A 17,142-nucleotide genomic window follows, 5' to 3' on the forward strand; every position below is an offset into this window, starting at 1 on the left:
CTGTACCGTGAAGGGAACGGTACCGGACTGCGAGCGGCCGCGGATCCGGGCGATGGTGAGACCGAGAAAGCGTCTGGGAGACCCTCGATCTTGGAACGAGTCCCACGGTGCCGGGGTGAGAAGAGTCTCACGGAGCCGCTTGCCTAGAGATTGTGGGACGCGCCACCGGCGTGCGGGGGTCGAGGGCGGCTGGGCTCCGTCATCCGCAATAAGGGCCCGTGCCGGTCTGAGAATGTCTCTGGGTTGAAGGCACATGAAGCTCACACCGCGGCACGCGCCGGGGAGCCAATTAGGCACCGACTCGACGGCCTGCCGGGCCGGAATCAACGGGTTGCGACAGACCTCGGGATGCCGACGGCAGGATCGGGCCGGGCCGGGCTGTTGAACGGCAAGCGCTCTGACTGCGGGGCTTGGGTGTAGTGGCCCAGGAGGCTTACGCTTCTCTGCCCTTTCGGGAAGCGGGAGCGGTCTGCGACCAGGAGTTGGAGCCGGAAGACCTGGGTAGGTGTCTTTTTTAGCGTGCGGATAGGGTGCGGTTGTCCGAGGAAGGCGCTTGTTCCCGTGCCGCTGCGGTCCCGAGGACGGTGGAGTGAGTGCTGCCTTCCATGGTAAACTGTTAAGGCGAACGTCCCTCTGCTTTCGGCGTTCGGGGCTTGAATGCCTTGCAAATTTTAATCTGTCTGTCATGGTGGAGTCGCCACACTTTAGACAGGAATCGTGGGATCGCCGTGTGGCATCGGGCGACGACGCCCCGCAACGGTTTGAAAGCCCAGCGACCCTGGCATGGGCCCGGTGCCGGGGTAGGGACGGGTAACCGCGATCCACAAACTAATTTTACAACAACCTAAAACAACAAGACTTTTACTAACTATTATTTAAAGATTAACTATATACAATTTCAAGAGAAAACGAGTGAATGCCTTAGAGGAGGTGGAGAACAGATAAGCTGAGCTCCACATTCCAACGACCGACACGGGCGTAAGAAGGAACAATGAGAGCGGTTGGCGCCGGCAGGGCTATATATCAGCCGCCATTGGCGGCGCCACTCCAGGGGGCCCAGCCGGCCCACCCTAGTGTTGCTAGGGTAAAAGTATCCGCATCGAACGTGACGCGGCGCGCACACACCTACTAGAATGGATATGAGCAAGCACTCGAGAAAGAACCTGCATTATTAAAATGGAGTGAGTGCTTATAAACACATACGTATATCTGCTTTCCCACAATCTTTTTGATAGTAGCTGGTTAGAAGGTAGTTTTAAAACATTTACATGCATTACATGAATTTCACGTGACCACACCTCTGAAACCTTCAACATGCAGTTTTAAGTTTGGTTGATAATGGCAACACAAGCAATCAAATTACATGACAAATGACTGAAATGTAGAATACTGTGTGTTTGTTGCATACTGGCATTGTACTTTCATAGATAAAAGGATGGGTTTTTTTAAATGTAAAACATAGTAAGGGTATTTTCTCACTGTGTGTGAATTCAATTTCTTAAACAAAAAAAACTGGTTTAAAACAAATTCCATCATGTACAATCTTAAAAAGCCCCAGATGGTTATGTGTCAAGGTTCTTCCGCCACTCTGAACTTTACCGATACAGAGTAGGGACCTGCATGAACACCTCTAAGCTTAACTACCAAGCTTAGATCTGGTCTTTGCTGCACCACTCTCAATACTAGCTTCCATTTTCTGGATAGTCTTGAGAGACTTCTACACCAATTTCCTGGTGAACACGATCCAACCTCTTGGATTCTTACACAAGGATGAATTAATCATCTCCCCTCTCTTTCCCCCACCAATTCCTGGTGAGTCCATCATCCCCTTGATCTTAAAGATAACAGTCAAAGAAGGCTTTAATTAAAGAAGAAGGTAAAAAATCAATCTGTAAAATCAGGTGGAAATACTTTACAAGTAACCAGATTCAGAGAGCCAGAGACCCTCTAGCCTAGGTCAAAGTTACAGCCAACAGAGGTAAATCCTTCAGCAAAAGAACATTTACAGTAGAAAATAAATAAAAACTAAACCTTGCCTGGCTGTTACTTACAAGTTTGAAATATTAGAGACTGGTTTCAAGAAAGACTTGGAGAGCCTGGATTGATGTCTCGTTCCCTTTAGTCCCAAGAGCAAACCCCAAAACAAAGAGCACAACAAAGCCTCTACCACCAGATTTGAAGTATCTTGTCCCCTTATGGGTCCTTTGGGGTCAGGTCTCAGCAGGTTTTCCTGAGTTGAACGTGCACGCGGCGCGCACACACCTACTAGAATGGATATGAGCAACACATCTCGAAGAACAACAGTTACAAAGGTGAGTAACCTTGTTGTCAAGCAAGACATGGTTTCTTTTTTGATCATATTTTAAATAAATACTTGTTGATTATTGGCCTGGATCAGTAGTTATTTCAAATCCATGAGGACATAGTCTGTCCCTAATTAGAGGTCTGCAACTCACAAATGACGCTAAAAGTCCAGTTTTAGGTTGTGTGTGATATAACATGGAGATAAGATTATATGATGCTTAGTGCTAATCTGACATGGAGCTTCTGGAATAGTTACAGCAATTGTCATCACTGGGTCTCAGCACCTTCAATATCTGTGTCCACTAGGCCAGCCACAATCCCTGTCTTCCAGTCATGGCACCTGCATAGGTAAAGACAGCTCCTCGTTCCCAGTCCCTTTTTTCACCTTCGGTTCCTTACACCATTTAATCCTGCTTGGTTCTTTTTTTTATCCTCAAGGAGAGAGGGGATCTTTCATGCTCAGGCAGCAACTACAACCCTCAGACCTAGGGCTAATCCTAATTACACTTGCTTTAACAATGTAGTATTTATAGCACCTTGGAATGAAGGGGTTAATGAAAGCCTTATTTCACCTTCTTGTATACTGACAAAATTTTCAAGTCACCAGAAACAGGTATTCCCTTGGCATACTCTGAAGTTGGGCCAGATAGAGTAAGTGAAAACTAAGTCTCAGGTACTTGGAATTTGACTTATCAAGAGAAACTGAAGCAGGAGTAAATGAATTATTGTATCTTTTAGATTTTTAATTTCAGTTTTCTGTTCCTTTTAGCAAGGCATCCTGTCAAAACTAGCTGAGCTCTTTAAAAGCTCATTTCCTTTTTCACCATGTGAGAAAAAAGATGACCTACTCTACAGATTGGTAAGTAATTACTACTTTATTTTCTTCCCCAGCCCCTGAGTCTTCTTGTCTCTTACACCTCTCCTTGATCTATATTTTGCCCCATTCAGTGCCAGTCAGCAAGATGGATCCATGGGGAATTGACATAGTCTTCAAAATTCATCAGTTTTTTGGAAACACTGCAAAGCTCACTGTGCACAACATGAAAGGTTGGGAAATGCAACATAAAGGTTTTTAAATGTAGATAAGGTAACTTTTACCTTAGGAGAGCTTGAGAAAAAGAGAAGATGTTATTTAAAACCAAAGAGACTGATTATAGAGTCCTACCTTCTTGATCCAGTTCAGCTGTAGAGAAAGTTAAGGATAAAATACCATACCACTTATGTATTGCTTCCTAACAATTCAGATCTGGTTTTAAGTGCAAAGCCACTTACTTATATCAGAAATTATGCTCCTGATCATTTATATGAATGAGCCTTCAAATTTGTCGCTTGGCTTGCAAGCATCTCTTCCATGATGGAAGCTGGTAAAACACATAGGGCTCAAATCACCTCCGTGCTGAACATGGCATAGAGATTGGGGGGCTGAGTTTAAGGTAGCTTCATGCCACCTTTGTATCTTCTCTTTCCTGGGGCTCACCTCAGCCACCAGCACAGGTTATAGCATCGTGAGGTTGTACATAACCTGTGGCCAGTTGCCTGTGGCTTCTAGGTTTGACTGCATCTGATAGATCAGGGGTAGGCTACCTATGGCACGTGTGCCGAAGGCCACACGCTCGCTGATTTTCAGTGGCACTCACGCTGCCCTGGTCCTGGCCACCAGTCCGGGGAGCTCTGCATTTTAATTTAATTTTAAATGAAGCTTCTTAAACATTTTAAAAACCTTATCTACTTTACATACAACAATAGTTTAGTTATATATTATAGAATTCTAGAAAGAGACCTTCTAAAAATGTTAAAATGTATGACTGGCACACGAAACCTTAAATTAGAGTGAATAAATGAAGACTCGGCACACCACTTCTGAAAGGTTGCCGACCCCGTGATAGATGTAACAGCACCCAGGCACACATGGTGGGCCCTGTGCACTATGGGTTCCTGTTAGAAGCAGGTGCATAGGTGGCTGTCTACCAGCCCAGAATGCCCACAGCATTTAAGGAATTACCTGTGGGCCAGATCCACTGGCATTGTGGTCCTTTGAATAAGCTGGTAAAACTAGCATAAAGGAGCCAAGATGCGGGGATGGATTGGGTCCACATTTCCTTTCACTCAGAGACTTGGCACCTGACCACTCCAAATATAGTAGGAGGCACACAGGACAGTTCTTTTGTGCCTTCTGTTTTCACTGAAATTTGCCAAAATAGTCGTGAATCGCTCTTGACTCTGCAGAGCTAGAGGAGTCTGATTTCCACTATCGTTTCATAGTATGAGTGATGTAAGAATGCTGTCCTTAAATACAGCCTTAAAAAAGTTGAGAGAGGAGAATGTCCACATCTGTCCTGGAGTCCTCACAGATCTACCAGTTCTAGTCCTAACCCCTCATAATCACCACTTCCTCAGCCTAGGAGGTCAAGATTTCCTTTACAGCTTGGCAACACTGCTCTGGAACTTCCCAGGAGGCAAAGAAAGGAACTCTTCTCCTGCCCCCACATAAACTGAGTATGTTACCTCCGCAGCCATCCTAGCCCTGTTATCCTAGAAACCGAGAAACTGAGGTAGCTAGCCAACCCTGCAAGGTGATGCAAAGCAGTACCTGTAGGGTACTGAACAGACTCAAGAAACAGGGTCGCTGTGTTAGTCTGTATCCACAAAAACAAGAAGTCCAGTGGCACTGTAAAGACTAACAGATATATTTGGGCATAAGCTTTCGATGGTAAGAAACCCACTTTTTCGGATGCATGGAGAAAATTACAGATGCAGGCATTATAGAATGACACATGAAGAGAAGGGAGTTATCTCACAAGTGGAGAACCAGTGTTGACAGGGCCAATTTGATCAGGGTGGATGTAGTCCGCTCCCAATAATAGATGAGGAGGTGTCAATTCCAGGAGAGGCAAAACTGCTTTTGTAATGAGCCAGCCACTCCCAGTCCCCGTTCAAGCCCAAATTAATGGTGTTAAATTTGCAAATGAATTTTCGTTCTGCTGTTTCTCTTTGAAGTCTGTTTCTGAAGTTTTTTTGTTCAAGTATAGCTACTTTTAAATTTGTTTATAGAATGGTCCAGGAAGATTGAAGTGTTCTCCTATGGCTTTTGTACATTTACATTCCTGATGTTCCGATTTGTGTCCATTTATTCTTTTATGTAGGAGACTCTCCGATTTTGATACTGTACATGGAAGAGGGGCAATTTGCTGGCACATGATGACGTATATAAACATTTAGATAGGACATGCAGGTGAATGAGCCTCTATGCGTCTGATATGTGGTTGGGTCTTCTGGATGGGCTTGCTTAGAGTTAGATATGGGACAGAGTAGGCAACGAGATTGCTACAGGGATGGTTCCTGGGTTAGGTTTCTGTGGTGTTGTGTGTGTAGTGCGGTAATTATTTGATTCAGGTTGGGGCGTCTCTAAGTGAGAAACTGGGCCTGCTCTCAGGGTCTTGTGAGTGAAGGGTTGTTTTCCCGGATAGGTTGAGTAGATCGTTGATAAGTGCTGGGAAGGTTTAGCTTGGTGCTGTACAGATGGCCAGTGGTGTTTGTTGTTTTTCCTCGTTGGGCGCTGGTCCTGTAGTAGGTGATTTTCGGGGTACGTGTCTCACTCTGTCAGTGTCTGGTTTCCTCACTTCCCAGATGGGGTACTTGTAGTTTTTAAGAAAAGCTTAATAAAGATCTTGTAGGTGTTGTCTCTGTTTGAGGGATTGGAGCAAATCGGTTCTATCTTGGGCTTGTCTATAGACAATGGATTGTGTGATGTTCTCCTGGATGGGAAGCTGGATGGTATGGTAGTAAGATAGCAGTCAGTATGGTTATCGGTATAGGATGTGTTCATGTGACCATCACTTATTTGCATTGTAGTGCCCAGCGAGGATGGGATCTCTTTTGTGTGGACTGGTCCAGGCTGAGCGTTGATGTGGTGGGGGTGGGAAATTGTTGAAATCCAGGTGGAATTCTTCAAGGGCCTCCTTCCTGTGGGTCCATATGATGAAGATGTCATCAATGTAATGCCAGTAGAGGAGGGGCGCTAGGGGACAAGAGCTGAGGAAGCATTGTTCTAAGTCAGCCATAAAAATATTGGCATACTGTGGGGCCATGGGGGTACCCATAGTAGTGTCACTGACTTGAAGGTATAAGTTGTCACCAAATCTGAAATGATTGTGGGTGAGGACAAAATCACAAAGCTCACACACCAATTGTACTGTGGCCTCATCAGGGATACTGTTCTTGACAACTTGTAGCAGGGCTTTGGAGCTGTACTCCAGCTGCAGACGAAAACCTGCAGCTCCAGTGCTCCGGAGCTGCTCTGAGCTCCGCTCCAAAGCCCTGGCTTATAGTCCATTCTCATGTGGAATATTAGTGTAAAGAGTTTCTACATCCATGGTGGCCATGATAGTGTCTTCAGGAAGATCACTAATGCATTGTAGTTTCCTCAGGAAGTCGATGGTGCCTTGAAGATAGCTAGGAGTGTGGGTAGTATAGGGTCTGAGAAGATCTGAATTTGCTCTAATCCCTCAGACAGAGACAAACACCTACAAGATCTTTATCAAGCGTTCTTAAAATTACAATACCCACCTGGGGAAGTGAGGAAACAGATTGACAGAGCGAGAGACATACCCAGAAATCACCTACTACAGGACAGGCCCAATGAGGAAAATAACAGAACACCACTGGCCATCGCGTACAGCCTCCAGCTAAAACCTCTCCAGCACATTATCAACCAATCCCTGTAGCAGGCAGGCAAGCAGGCTGAAGGCTGTAAGCTAGGAGAAGCGCGTTCCACAGTAGCAGTGGCAGCTTCCCCTGCTCTGCAAACACCAGGGGTGGGGGGCTCAACCCTCAGCCTGTCCATGCCCTCCCTTTCCCCAAACCCCCACCCTTAACCCACCTCTTCTTCTCCCCCATCCTCCCCCTTTACTCTGCATGCTGCATCCTCGCTCCTCCCCTGTCCCTCCATGCCTCCTGTCCACAGCAATCAGCTGGTTTGCAGCGGTTCAAGAGGCAGGAGAGGGAGGGGGAGCCTGCACACTGAGTCCTCGCTCCTACCCCCTCCCTCCTGAATGCTGCAAGCCGGCTGGTTGCTGCGGCCAGAAGGTTGGGGGAGAAGGAGGAAGGTGTTGATCCGCAGGGTCTGCCAGGGGATGGGAGGTGCTGTGGGGGGGGCTAGGGGAGCTGATGGGGGGCTGCCAGCTGTGGACAAAGCTGGCAGCCAAACGACATTATAGCGAAGCATTGCACAATGTTAAATGGAGCATGTTCTGTAATTGAGCAGGGACGTAAGATCAAAACAACGTTAAAAGAGAGGATGTTAAGTGGGGAGTTACTGTATGTGGCATCATGTGCCAGCAGTGCTGCTCTGCAATGTACATTGGTCAAACCGGAGGGTCCCTACGTAAAAAAATAAATGGACGCAAATCGGACATCAGGAATGGTAACATACAAAAGCAGAGTAGGAGAATACATCAGTCTTCTTCGACATTCTATAACAGATTTAAAAGTAGCTATACTTGAACAAAAAAACTTCAGAAACAGACTTCAAAGAGAAACAGCAGAACTAAAATTCATTTGCAAATTTAACACCATTAATTTGGGCTTGAATGGGGACTGGGAGTGGCTGGCTCATAACAAAAGCAGTTTTGCCTCTCCTGGAATTGACACTTCCTCATCTATTATTGGGAGTGGACTACATCCACCCTGATCAAATTGGCCCTGTCAACACTGGTTCTCAACTTGTGAGGTAACTCCCTTCTCATCATGTGTCATTATATAATGCAGGGGTTCTCAGACTGGGGATTGGGACCCCTCGGGTCACAAGGTTATTACATGGGGGGTCGCAAGCTGGCATCCTCCACCCAACCCTTCTTTGCCTCCAGCATTTATAATGGTGTTAACTATGTAAAAAACTGTTTTTAATTTCTAAGGGGGAGTCGCACACACAGGCTTGCTATGTGCAAGTGGTCACCAGCAGAAAAGTTTAAGAATCACTGATATAATACCTACATCTGTAATTTTCACTCTATGAATCTGACAAAGTGGTTTTTTACCCATGTAAGCTTATACCCAAATAAATCTGTTAGTCTTTAAGGTGCCACCGGACTCCTTGTTGTTTTTGTAGACTCAAGAGAAGTGTTGTTGAATTCACTTCAGCACATAGTCTGCTCTATTGCTTCCTTAATCAAGTCTTCTCCAGTAAAAACTGAATGCAGGAGGGTATAAGATGATACCGAGTATCATTAATTTATTGTTGTTTTTATTTTAAAGAATTAGGGCCTTCAGATAGCTATTTTCCTACTATCTTCATAGTAGATTACTCTACTGAGTCAATGAGAAATACTTATCTTGGCTTTAATAATGCCAGTTAGATTGAAAACTAAAATTATTTTGGCAATGGAGCGACAAACTCCTTGAGGTCTGTTAATGGCTTCTGACTGAAGAAGCTGCAGAAGAGAAGTATTTTTGCTTTTTACACTTAGATCTTGCTTTAGACCACATGCTGATAGTAAATTTTCATTGTGGTCTGTTTGAACACTCTCTTCATTGGAAAAATTTTGATGTTCTAGAGTTACGGTTTGCTTCAGTATCTGATTTAAGACTTCAGAGAGCTACTTTGGTAGGTAATATAGCCGCAGAGATTTTTTCTTTAAACGTTCTAGTTGAAGAAGGGGAAGTGCAAATGTTTGTGATGGCATTAAAATCATTGGTACCACCCAAAGTTCCTGTTAGGTTTGGTAAGTCAAAGGTCCACAGGATCCCATACAGTTTCATTTGTGGAGTCACAGCTCCCTCTGGAAAGGTCTTGTGGCTCTCTCCTGGAGGATCTCACTGCAGGTGGGGATTCTAATTCCAGCCAACTGACCTCGTCTTTGTCAACTGGTCCACAGCCAATTTTTGTAACTGACTGATTTGCAATGTCTCTATCTTAACATCTTTTTGTTTGCTAGTGAAAGATGCTATAGAAAAAAGCTAGATTCATTTGAACACAACAGACTTTTCAGGTTGCAGTTTGACTTCCATTTTTCTGGTAAATTCTAGTGCCTACACCCATTCCTGTGGAAATAGATTCAAACAACCTGTAGCGTGTTTCCAATTCAGCCACATTGTCCTCATTTAGGACCAGGTTGTGAGTTCAATGAAAGCATCTTTAAAGATGAGATGGCAGAAGAAGTTTTAGAATGAAACGCATTTAAGAGAGCGGGTATAGCCAATTGTAGCATGTCTAAAATGCTGGCGTCTACAGAACTATAAACAATAAAGTTTTATTATTTTTTAACAACTTAATCTCCACTCATGCCCTGTTTTTCTTTCACTCATTCGTGTTAAGGATGTTGGGTTTCGACTGGACTCTCTGTATACCATCCTGCAACAGGAAGTTCTGCTACATGAGGATGTGGAACTGATTGAGCTACTCGACCCCAGTATCCTGTCTGCAGGGCAGTCCAATCAACAGAAAAATGGACACCTTCCAACGCTACGCTCCCTAGCAACTCCTAATATTTGGTACTGTCCAGAAAACGCCTATGCCTGTGACCATTTAGATATACTGATGGGGAAACTATCAGCATGCTCTTTGCATAAGAGACTTTACAAAAAAGTGTGTCTTTTCTCCTCTAAAGTCTTTGATTTAGGTTATTTGACTCCCCTTTGGTCTGCCAGGCCCAGATTTTTTAACTTCCTGGGCACATTGAAAAGACCTTTTTTCCCTCAGGCCTTTGAAGAGAGGGTGGGTTGAAGGCTGGTGAATAGTTACAATGTAATAAAAGGACTACATGTATGTTTTAATTTATGGGATGGGCTCCCAGAACACATGAATGGCACTTATGGATGTTTTGACATATTTTATTAAATAAAGTGGCTTGTTAGTTCTTGAACTTCTAAAGTGATGATCTGATGGCTTTGATACATGTCTAGTGTAAGCACAATGACCTGGAGACTGGATTTTCCATTTCTGAGTTGAAAAGTTTACAGTATCAATTTACTTTTTTTATATTTTTAAACCATTTGTTGGACTTTTCAGCATTCCTGTTTTGGTTTTCTTCAGGCCAAACTTTTGTCTTTATTTGACATTTAAAAAGATAAATTTGTATTCCACTTCTAATGTGTCTGCAACGTGAAGTGACAGAGGCAGGTCTGGAGAATTTTCCGCCATATGGTAAAAGTGGTGAGGAGAACTAAGAGATGTGAAATGTATGAGAAGTTTCGTAGACTGTATCATACTACTGAGTTCATTATATTTACTTAATTCATGCAGCTAGTGATGTAGTCATCAGTGAGAAGTACTTCATTTTAAAACAGGGCAGCAGGAAGTCTATTAGATATAGCAGGGAAGTTACAGAAGGATAATGAATTTCACACTGGTGTACAGACCTTGTTTATAAAAGTTGCCTGCCCTTTAAGCCTATGACTCTATCCTCTTAAAATTGATTTCCTATCCAGAATGTTTTTACACCTTACACAATGCTTTCTTTAACTCTGGGCCTCTTCTAAAATTAGTAAATCGTGTGAAAGTATTATGTACTATACTATGTATTGAAATTGGGCGTCTTATTGTGGAGCTCTGTATTGGTATCTTTTTGGGTTTGCCTTCCTGTCTTGTAAGAGTGGGGATCAATCACATTGAAGCTATGCAGAGTACCATATTGCAGGTGTTATGTGAAAATGCAAGTGGCTTATGAATGGTGTTGAAGGAAGAAAGTGTCGAATTCACTAATCTGTAAATACTGGAGCTGGTTGGAAATTTTCCAGTGGAACATTTTTCCATCAGAAAATGCTGATTAATCAAAATTAAAATGTTCCACAGAAACATGTGAATTTAGGTGTGATTCTACCTGATTTCCTGCCAGCTTACTGCCTCTGCAGTTTACAGCAGCACAGGCTCCTGGCTCTGAGGTTGCCCAGCATGAGGGTTCTGCTGCAGAGCCGTGGCTTCTAAGCTGTTAGCTTCTCAGCAGGGGAGGCTCTAGGGATTTTGCCGCCCCAAGCACGGCAGGCAGGCTGCCTCCGGCGGTTTACCTGCAGAGGGTCCACTGGTCCCGCGGCTTTGTCGGACCTCTTGCAGGCATGCCGAAGCTGTGTGTCCAGTGGACCCTCCACGGGCATGCCTGTGGGAGGTCCACCAAAGCCGCGGGACCAGCGGACCCTCCACAGGCAAACCGCTGGAGGCAGCCTGCCTGCCGCCCTCGCAGCGCTGGCAGAGCGCCCTCCACGGCTTGCCGCCCCAAGCACGCGCTTGGCCTGCTAAGGCCTGGAGCCGCCCCTGCTTATCAGTAGCTGCCTGGTGGACTGCTGTAGAATTTGGGCTTCTAGGTTTCCTGGGAACCCAGACAGCATATTTTGTTTCAGATATACCTGAAGTGTTTTGAAACATTTAATTGGCATTCCCCAATTGAAATATTGCAGAATTCCAGTTGGGCAAAATTTTCAAGTTTTGTATTTTTGTCATGATTCAAGAATTTTTTTTTCCAAAATCTAGAAAAAAAAATAAAAAAAATTGATGAACTGGAAGTCTGTTTCCCAGTTGGCCCTAATAAATAGGTATGAAGTTATTTGAAGCTTGGAAAGCTTATAGCTTCGCAGAATTACAGATTAAATACAAAGGCTCACATTCTCTTTTCTAATAGACCACTTTTTCTGTCAAAATTTTCAGGAGAAAAATGGCAATTTTGCAAAAGAAAAATCTGTTTTTGAACATAGCTGAAATGAGGCTTTAGCTTCTGTTGTTCCTGGTAATTTGAAAAGCTTCAGGGCTGCCTAAAAAGATTTTCACAGCCAGCTTTTTAAAGGCTTGATAGAACTTTGTAGTGTGTGGGTGTCCAGGTTAAATGAGTCAGAATCTGGAAAAATAAAACTGTCATTACTTAGGACATTTGCTTACCTAAAAGAATCATGCCCTTTATTGCTGTCCTCTTGAACCTGGAAGTGCAGACCGTACATTTCCCATCCACCCTTGCCTTTAATGCTGAGCAATCTTTTTTTTTTTTTTTTTTTTTTTAAGTCGTATGTTTGAAAGATTGACCTTTCAAATTAGTGCATTATTTTTCCACTGGCTGTTTTAAATCAAGAAAATATATCGTAGCTTTATGGACTAATTCCCTACATAACACCTAAATCTTTCATTTAGTGATCTTGTTACTATTTATAGCTGTCTTAAAAACCTACATAAAAGTCCATGTAACTAAATGTAAACAGCACAGTAGTTGAGAGTCTCATGACTTTCCTCAGTTGGTTAATCTCAGGAATTGGTAGTAGATGTCACTTTGTCTATTTCTTTGTTTGCAGGGATGTGTCTCTGCTGCTTGCCTTTGTCAGTGCATTGATTATACTTCCTTCATGGTGGAATGGATCATTCTGGCTGGTGTGGGGACTAGTTCTGTTTGTCTATGTGATCATACGAGCTCTAGGCACATGGAGGATAGCCAAGCTGCAAATGTCCCTGAGAAAATACAGACTCCAGCTGGAAGAGACAGTGGCAAATAGCCGTGCTTTTACTAATCTTGTGAGAAAAGCTCTGCGACTCATTCAAGAGACTGAAGTCATTTCCAGAGGATTTACCCTGTGAGTCTTTATTTTATTTCATTTTATATATGGATTCATTCAAGCCAATTAAGTATTAAAATTCTATAATGTTATCTCCAATGACCGATGGAATCTGTTGGAAAACGTTAATACATTTTAATTTTTTAAAAATACAGAGAACTTTGATCTGTATTTGTAGACAGTATGCTATTCCTACCAGTTCAACTGTTTTGTGCTTGAGCACATTATGGTACATGCAAGGCTGAAACTGTGCCCTACCTAGTTTAAATTAATTTCCTAACTTTAGATGATGAGATGCCTACATTATGTTTTGCCAAGGACATATTTTATTATCTTTTTGGAGTGTTTAAGCATGTCCTAAGTCAGCCTAGATATGTTTTCTTTGAGCCAGAATACAGTTAAGCAATATTCAGTCTTATCTTCACAAAAAGAGTCTCAGAAAGAATTTATTGTTAGGACTTGTCCAGATTGCAATTGAGAAAAACACCTGATTTTTTTTTTCTTCTAATTTTAACAAATCTGTGGTCTGATTGCTCTTTAATTACATATCTAAAGGTTAGTAGTTTAAAACAATAGATGAGCTTCAAGTTGACTCCTGATCTTATGTCCCCATTTCTTTAAATCTTAGTAACCTTTTAGAGAGGATTTCTTTGGGTGTGCATGTATGGGGGTCTGACCCAGGTGTGTACGGTAGCCTTCACTGAAAATGCTAAGGTCTGGGCAGGCTGCAAAAAGGAGAACAGATACTCCCAAAACTGGTGGTTAACACTGAAGTTAGACTCACCAACCAGTCTCAGACTGTGCTCCTAATCCCCCACATTGGTTATCAAGAAGCTATAAAAGAAATCACACACCTTCCTTTGTTGCATTCCAGTTCTCTAGCTCCCAGTCAGCACATAGGTCCAGTACAGTGAGAAGTTGTTTAAAACATGCTTACTCTAAAAAATGTTCTTCTGACTCCAAAGGACCGGCCACATTATCAGGTCAGTATTAGTTTAGATCTTACCCAAAATATCATGCTGCCAGTCAATCCTTTAGTATCTAAAACTAAAGGTTTATTATAAAGTAAAAAGAACAAGAAGAGAGTTGTTAAATGGTAAAACAATCAGATAAATACATAAGGCTTCAAACTCCATATATCAGGTTCTTAACAGTATTGATGAGTTTGCTGGCTTGAAAATCCCTCTGGAACACATCCACAGCTTGGATGGGTCATTCGGTCCTTTGTTCAGAGCTTTGTTTGTAGAAAAGTTGCTCTAGAAGTAAGAAGCAGGATTGAAGACAAATTTGAGATGATGCATCTGTCTTTTATACCTTTTGCCATGTGGCCTGTACTTCCTTTGTCCCAAATACAAGCTTCATCACACATGGCGTGGAAAAGCTTTAGAGTTCTCTGTCCACAGGTATTCCCCTACATGTCTTGCTGACTCATAAGGTGTAGTCCCTGCCTTCTCTCAATGGGTTCATTGTACAGCTGATGTCCTTTGAGGGGCCATCAAGCAGGCTTAGTACCAATGCCATTCTGTCAGAACACAGCATAAGTTTTGAAATACAGGTATACCATACATATCTATAACTCACAATACAAAAGTGATACAAACATATAAACAAGATTATGATACTTGGCAAATCATAACATTTTCACAGATACCTTACATGGCAGATGTGGCACGACTCCTTGCAATTTTAGAATAAAGCGTCTCCCAATTCCATACAGTATCACGGGTGTTTGAAGGTAACTGAGCCAGTACACTCAATACATGGATCTCTGAATTAACGGTCCAGTATGGACCAAGTCTATGACCTTCTTTTTTTTTTTTTTTTTTTTTAAAACCCTTAACTAACTCGAGTGTTTTCCTCAGAAAGCCTATACATGTAATATGCTCTAGAGGAACAGTCAGAAAATTGTTTACTTGAGGTAGCGCTGTGTGTGGTGATTGTTGCCCCCAATTTTGCTTTGAGCTGTAGTGTAGTTTCCTGCTAATAGACTTTAAAAGAAAAAGCTTAATATGTCCTCTAGCAGTAATGTAGTAAAGTAGCTTTAATGTTCACTAAAGGGAGTCAAGTGACACCGAATATGGTTACACAAAGTTAAGGGGTGGCTTTCTGTGCCATTTTACAGCTCTGAGGCTTAGGAATTTTGCTGCTGACGTCAACTGAGTCAGGAACTCGCCCTACAAGTTGATAGGGATGATACTGTAGCAATATGTCCCAGTAAGTGCTAAGAACAAAATTTTGGTCATTTGTTCATCGTCTCAGCAACAAGAAAGTTCCTGTTGGATCTGTTTTATTCTGTAAGAACCTCATCCCACCTTCAATTCCTCCCTGCCAACCTGCTGGAGCTCCTTCACCTTAAGTACTTCGAATGCAACTGGTTATCATCCATCAGACAGCAGGATGCCTTTAGAGAGAAACATGGACAATGCCCTAAATTCTCTTTGCAATTAGGTGTAGGTGTAGTCATTACGTTTCAAAACAAGGTTTTGTTTTTGTTTTTGTAAGGTACTGACTAAGCTAATGAGTTACCATCAAATAATCCTGCCTAGAGTCACTGTTTGGAATTCCTACTAGCTATTAAAATGCTTCCATTTCCCTGCCCCTTATAAAATGCAAATTGCAAAAATATATAGTGAAAATCCACTTTTTTCTATAATGAGGGCTATTTATTTGGTTGGCACTTCAGTAATGAGTTTTCCCAAGTATTATTATTTCTCTTGTAGGGCTTGATTCCAATTTGAAATATATAAACATGTATTGATGCACACAGCATCTTTATAGAACTACCGCTATGCTCATGTGTAGTAACTGACTTTATTAATATGAGGCAGTATGAGCCTATGACATACACATCCTATTTCAACCTTAGTTAAAATCTAGCTTGTGAGACTGAAAGAGCTTTAAATTGCACTATCTTATAATTGAGACAGATTTTGGTATTGTAGAGAAAAGGAAGTTCATCCTCAACAGTTTTTCCTCTTGCCTTTCGCTGCTGCTGCTATGCAGCATGGTCCAGTAACATCTAACAGAGATCCTCGGATGATGTATCTCTGGTATGTGCAGAAACATAGCAAATGATCCTGGTTTGATGTTTCTCAGGAAAAAAGAAAGGAAGAATTCAGTCCTATAAATTTATACAAACTGCTGAGATTAACATTTTGACATGGAAACAAATGTTACAAATCATAAAACAACCCTGTTTTTCAAGGTGTTGGTTGTATATAGGGGCATGAGTGATGGGTGGGTGTCTTGTCGCAGAGCTGCAAGTGCTTACAATCTTTGCTGTGGAGAAAACATTGGTAGCTTTCTGCCTGCTTTCTTAAATTACTCCTTAGCTTCTCCAGATGCACTTCTTACAAGCCATTGAAGTGTATGGTTTAAAAGACTGAAATGAGAGTTTACCTTTGAATATTAGCAATTGGTAAGTTCAAATAGCCATAGAAATGTTGAGAGAGAATCTGTAACAGATGTTAATTTTAAAGTTCCAGTGAAAACACAGAACTGGACAAACATATTCACTTTGCTTTGGTAAAATTGTAAGCTAATGCAATTTGTTTTGCTTCTTTTATAATGAAAAGTGTTTTACATACAAGATTTTATTTGATCATGTTTAAGTATTACTCTTGTATATTAATATGGTATGAAGTTTTTATAGCTTGTACAGTATGTTATTTTAATAAATACCTTTCATATTACTAAGTATACTGTACGCTAACAGAAGGCTAGTCTGTACTACTTTTTTTGTTTTTTGTAACTTAACGTGCAAATATTTAAAATTCACACAGGTGCACTTCAGTTTATTTACAGAATAGATCTTTTTTTTATAATGGCACTTTCTTAAAGCTCTTCTGCCATCTGTTCCCACAAGCAAATGGCACACCAATATGCAAATGTATACATTGAGATCAATGTGTATTTAAAAATGCTAGTATATGTAATTGCATGCGTTTCAGAATCTTTGCTTCATTTTGTATTTCTAGCTGTAACAGTACCACAAGAATTTCTGCAATCTGTAGTTTTTATGGTAGATTGTCCTTCCACTCAAATGTTTGATTAACCTCATCAAACTGGATAACGTTCTTTGTACTGGTTGAGGGGAGGGGAATATAGATTAATCTAAATAGATAATGGAGCACAGCCTATCTGCAAAATCATTTGTAAAAGCTAAGTAATTAGTTGCATATAGAGAGGTATGCATTAAATATACATATTTTTAAAACTTACAGTGGGCTTCTGTTATGTTCAGGTCAGAGTTCATTAGCCTTACCTCTCTATATGGTGCTCTCTCTTTGTAGGACCTGATTCTGTATAATTGAG

General features: G+C 41.9%; 1 protein-coding gene across 5 annotated transcripts in view; it reads left to right on the forward strand.

Moving 5' to 3' along the window:
• VEZT (vezatin, adherens junctions transmembrane protein) overlaps nt 1–17,142 on the forward strand; it is a 99,814-nt gene that overhangs the window by 44,009 nt on the left and 38,663 nt on the right. For all 5 annotated transcript variants that reach the window (XM_032798606.2, XM_032798607.2, XM_075067076.1 and 2 more), the window contains 3 exons: nt 3,074–3,163; nt 9,617–9,792; nt 12,571–12,846. In XM_032798606.2, coding sequence (XP_032654497.1) covers nt 3,074–3,163; nt 9,617–9,792; nt 12,571–12,846 — 542 coding nt within the window. The remainder of the gene's footprint in view (nt 1–3,073; nt 3,164–9,616; nt 9,793–12,570; nt 12,847–17,142) is intronic.

The sequence above is a fragment of the Chelonoidis abingdonii genome, chromosome 1 (assembly GCF_003597395.2).
Source record: "Chelonoidis abingdonii isolate Lonesome George chromosome 1, CheloAbing_2.0, whole genome shotgun sequence".
In the NCBI taxonomy this organism is placed as follows: Eukaryota; Metazoa; Chordata; order Testudines; family Testudinidae; genus Chelonoidis; species Chelonoidis abingdonii.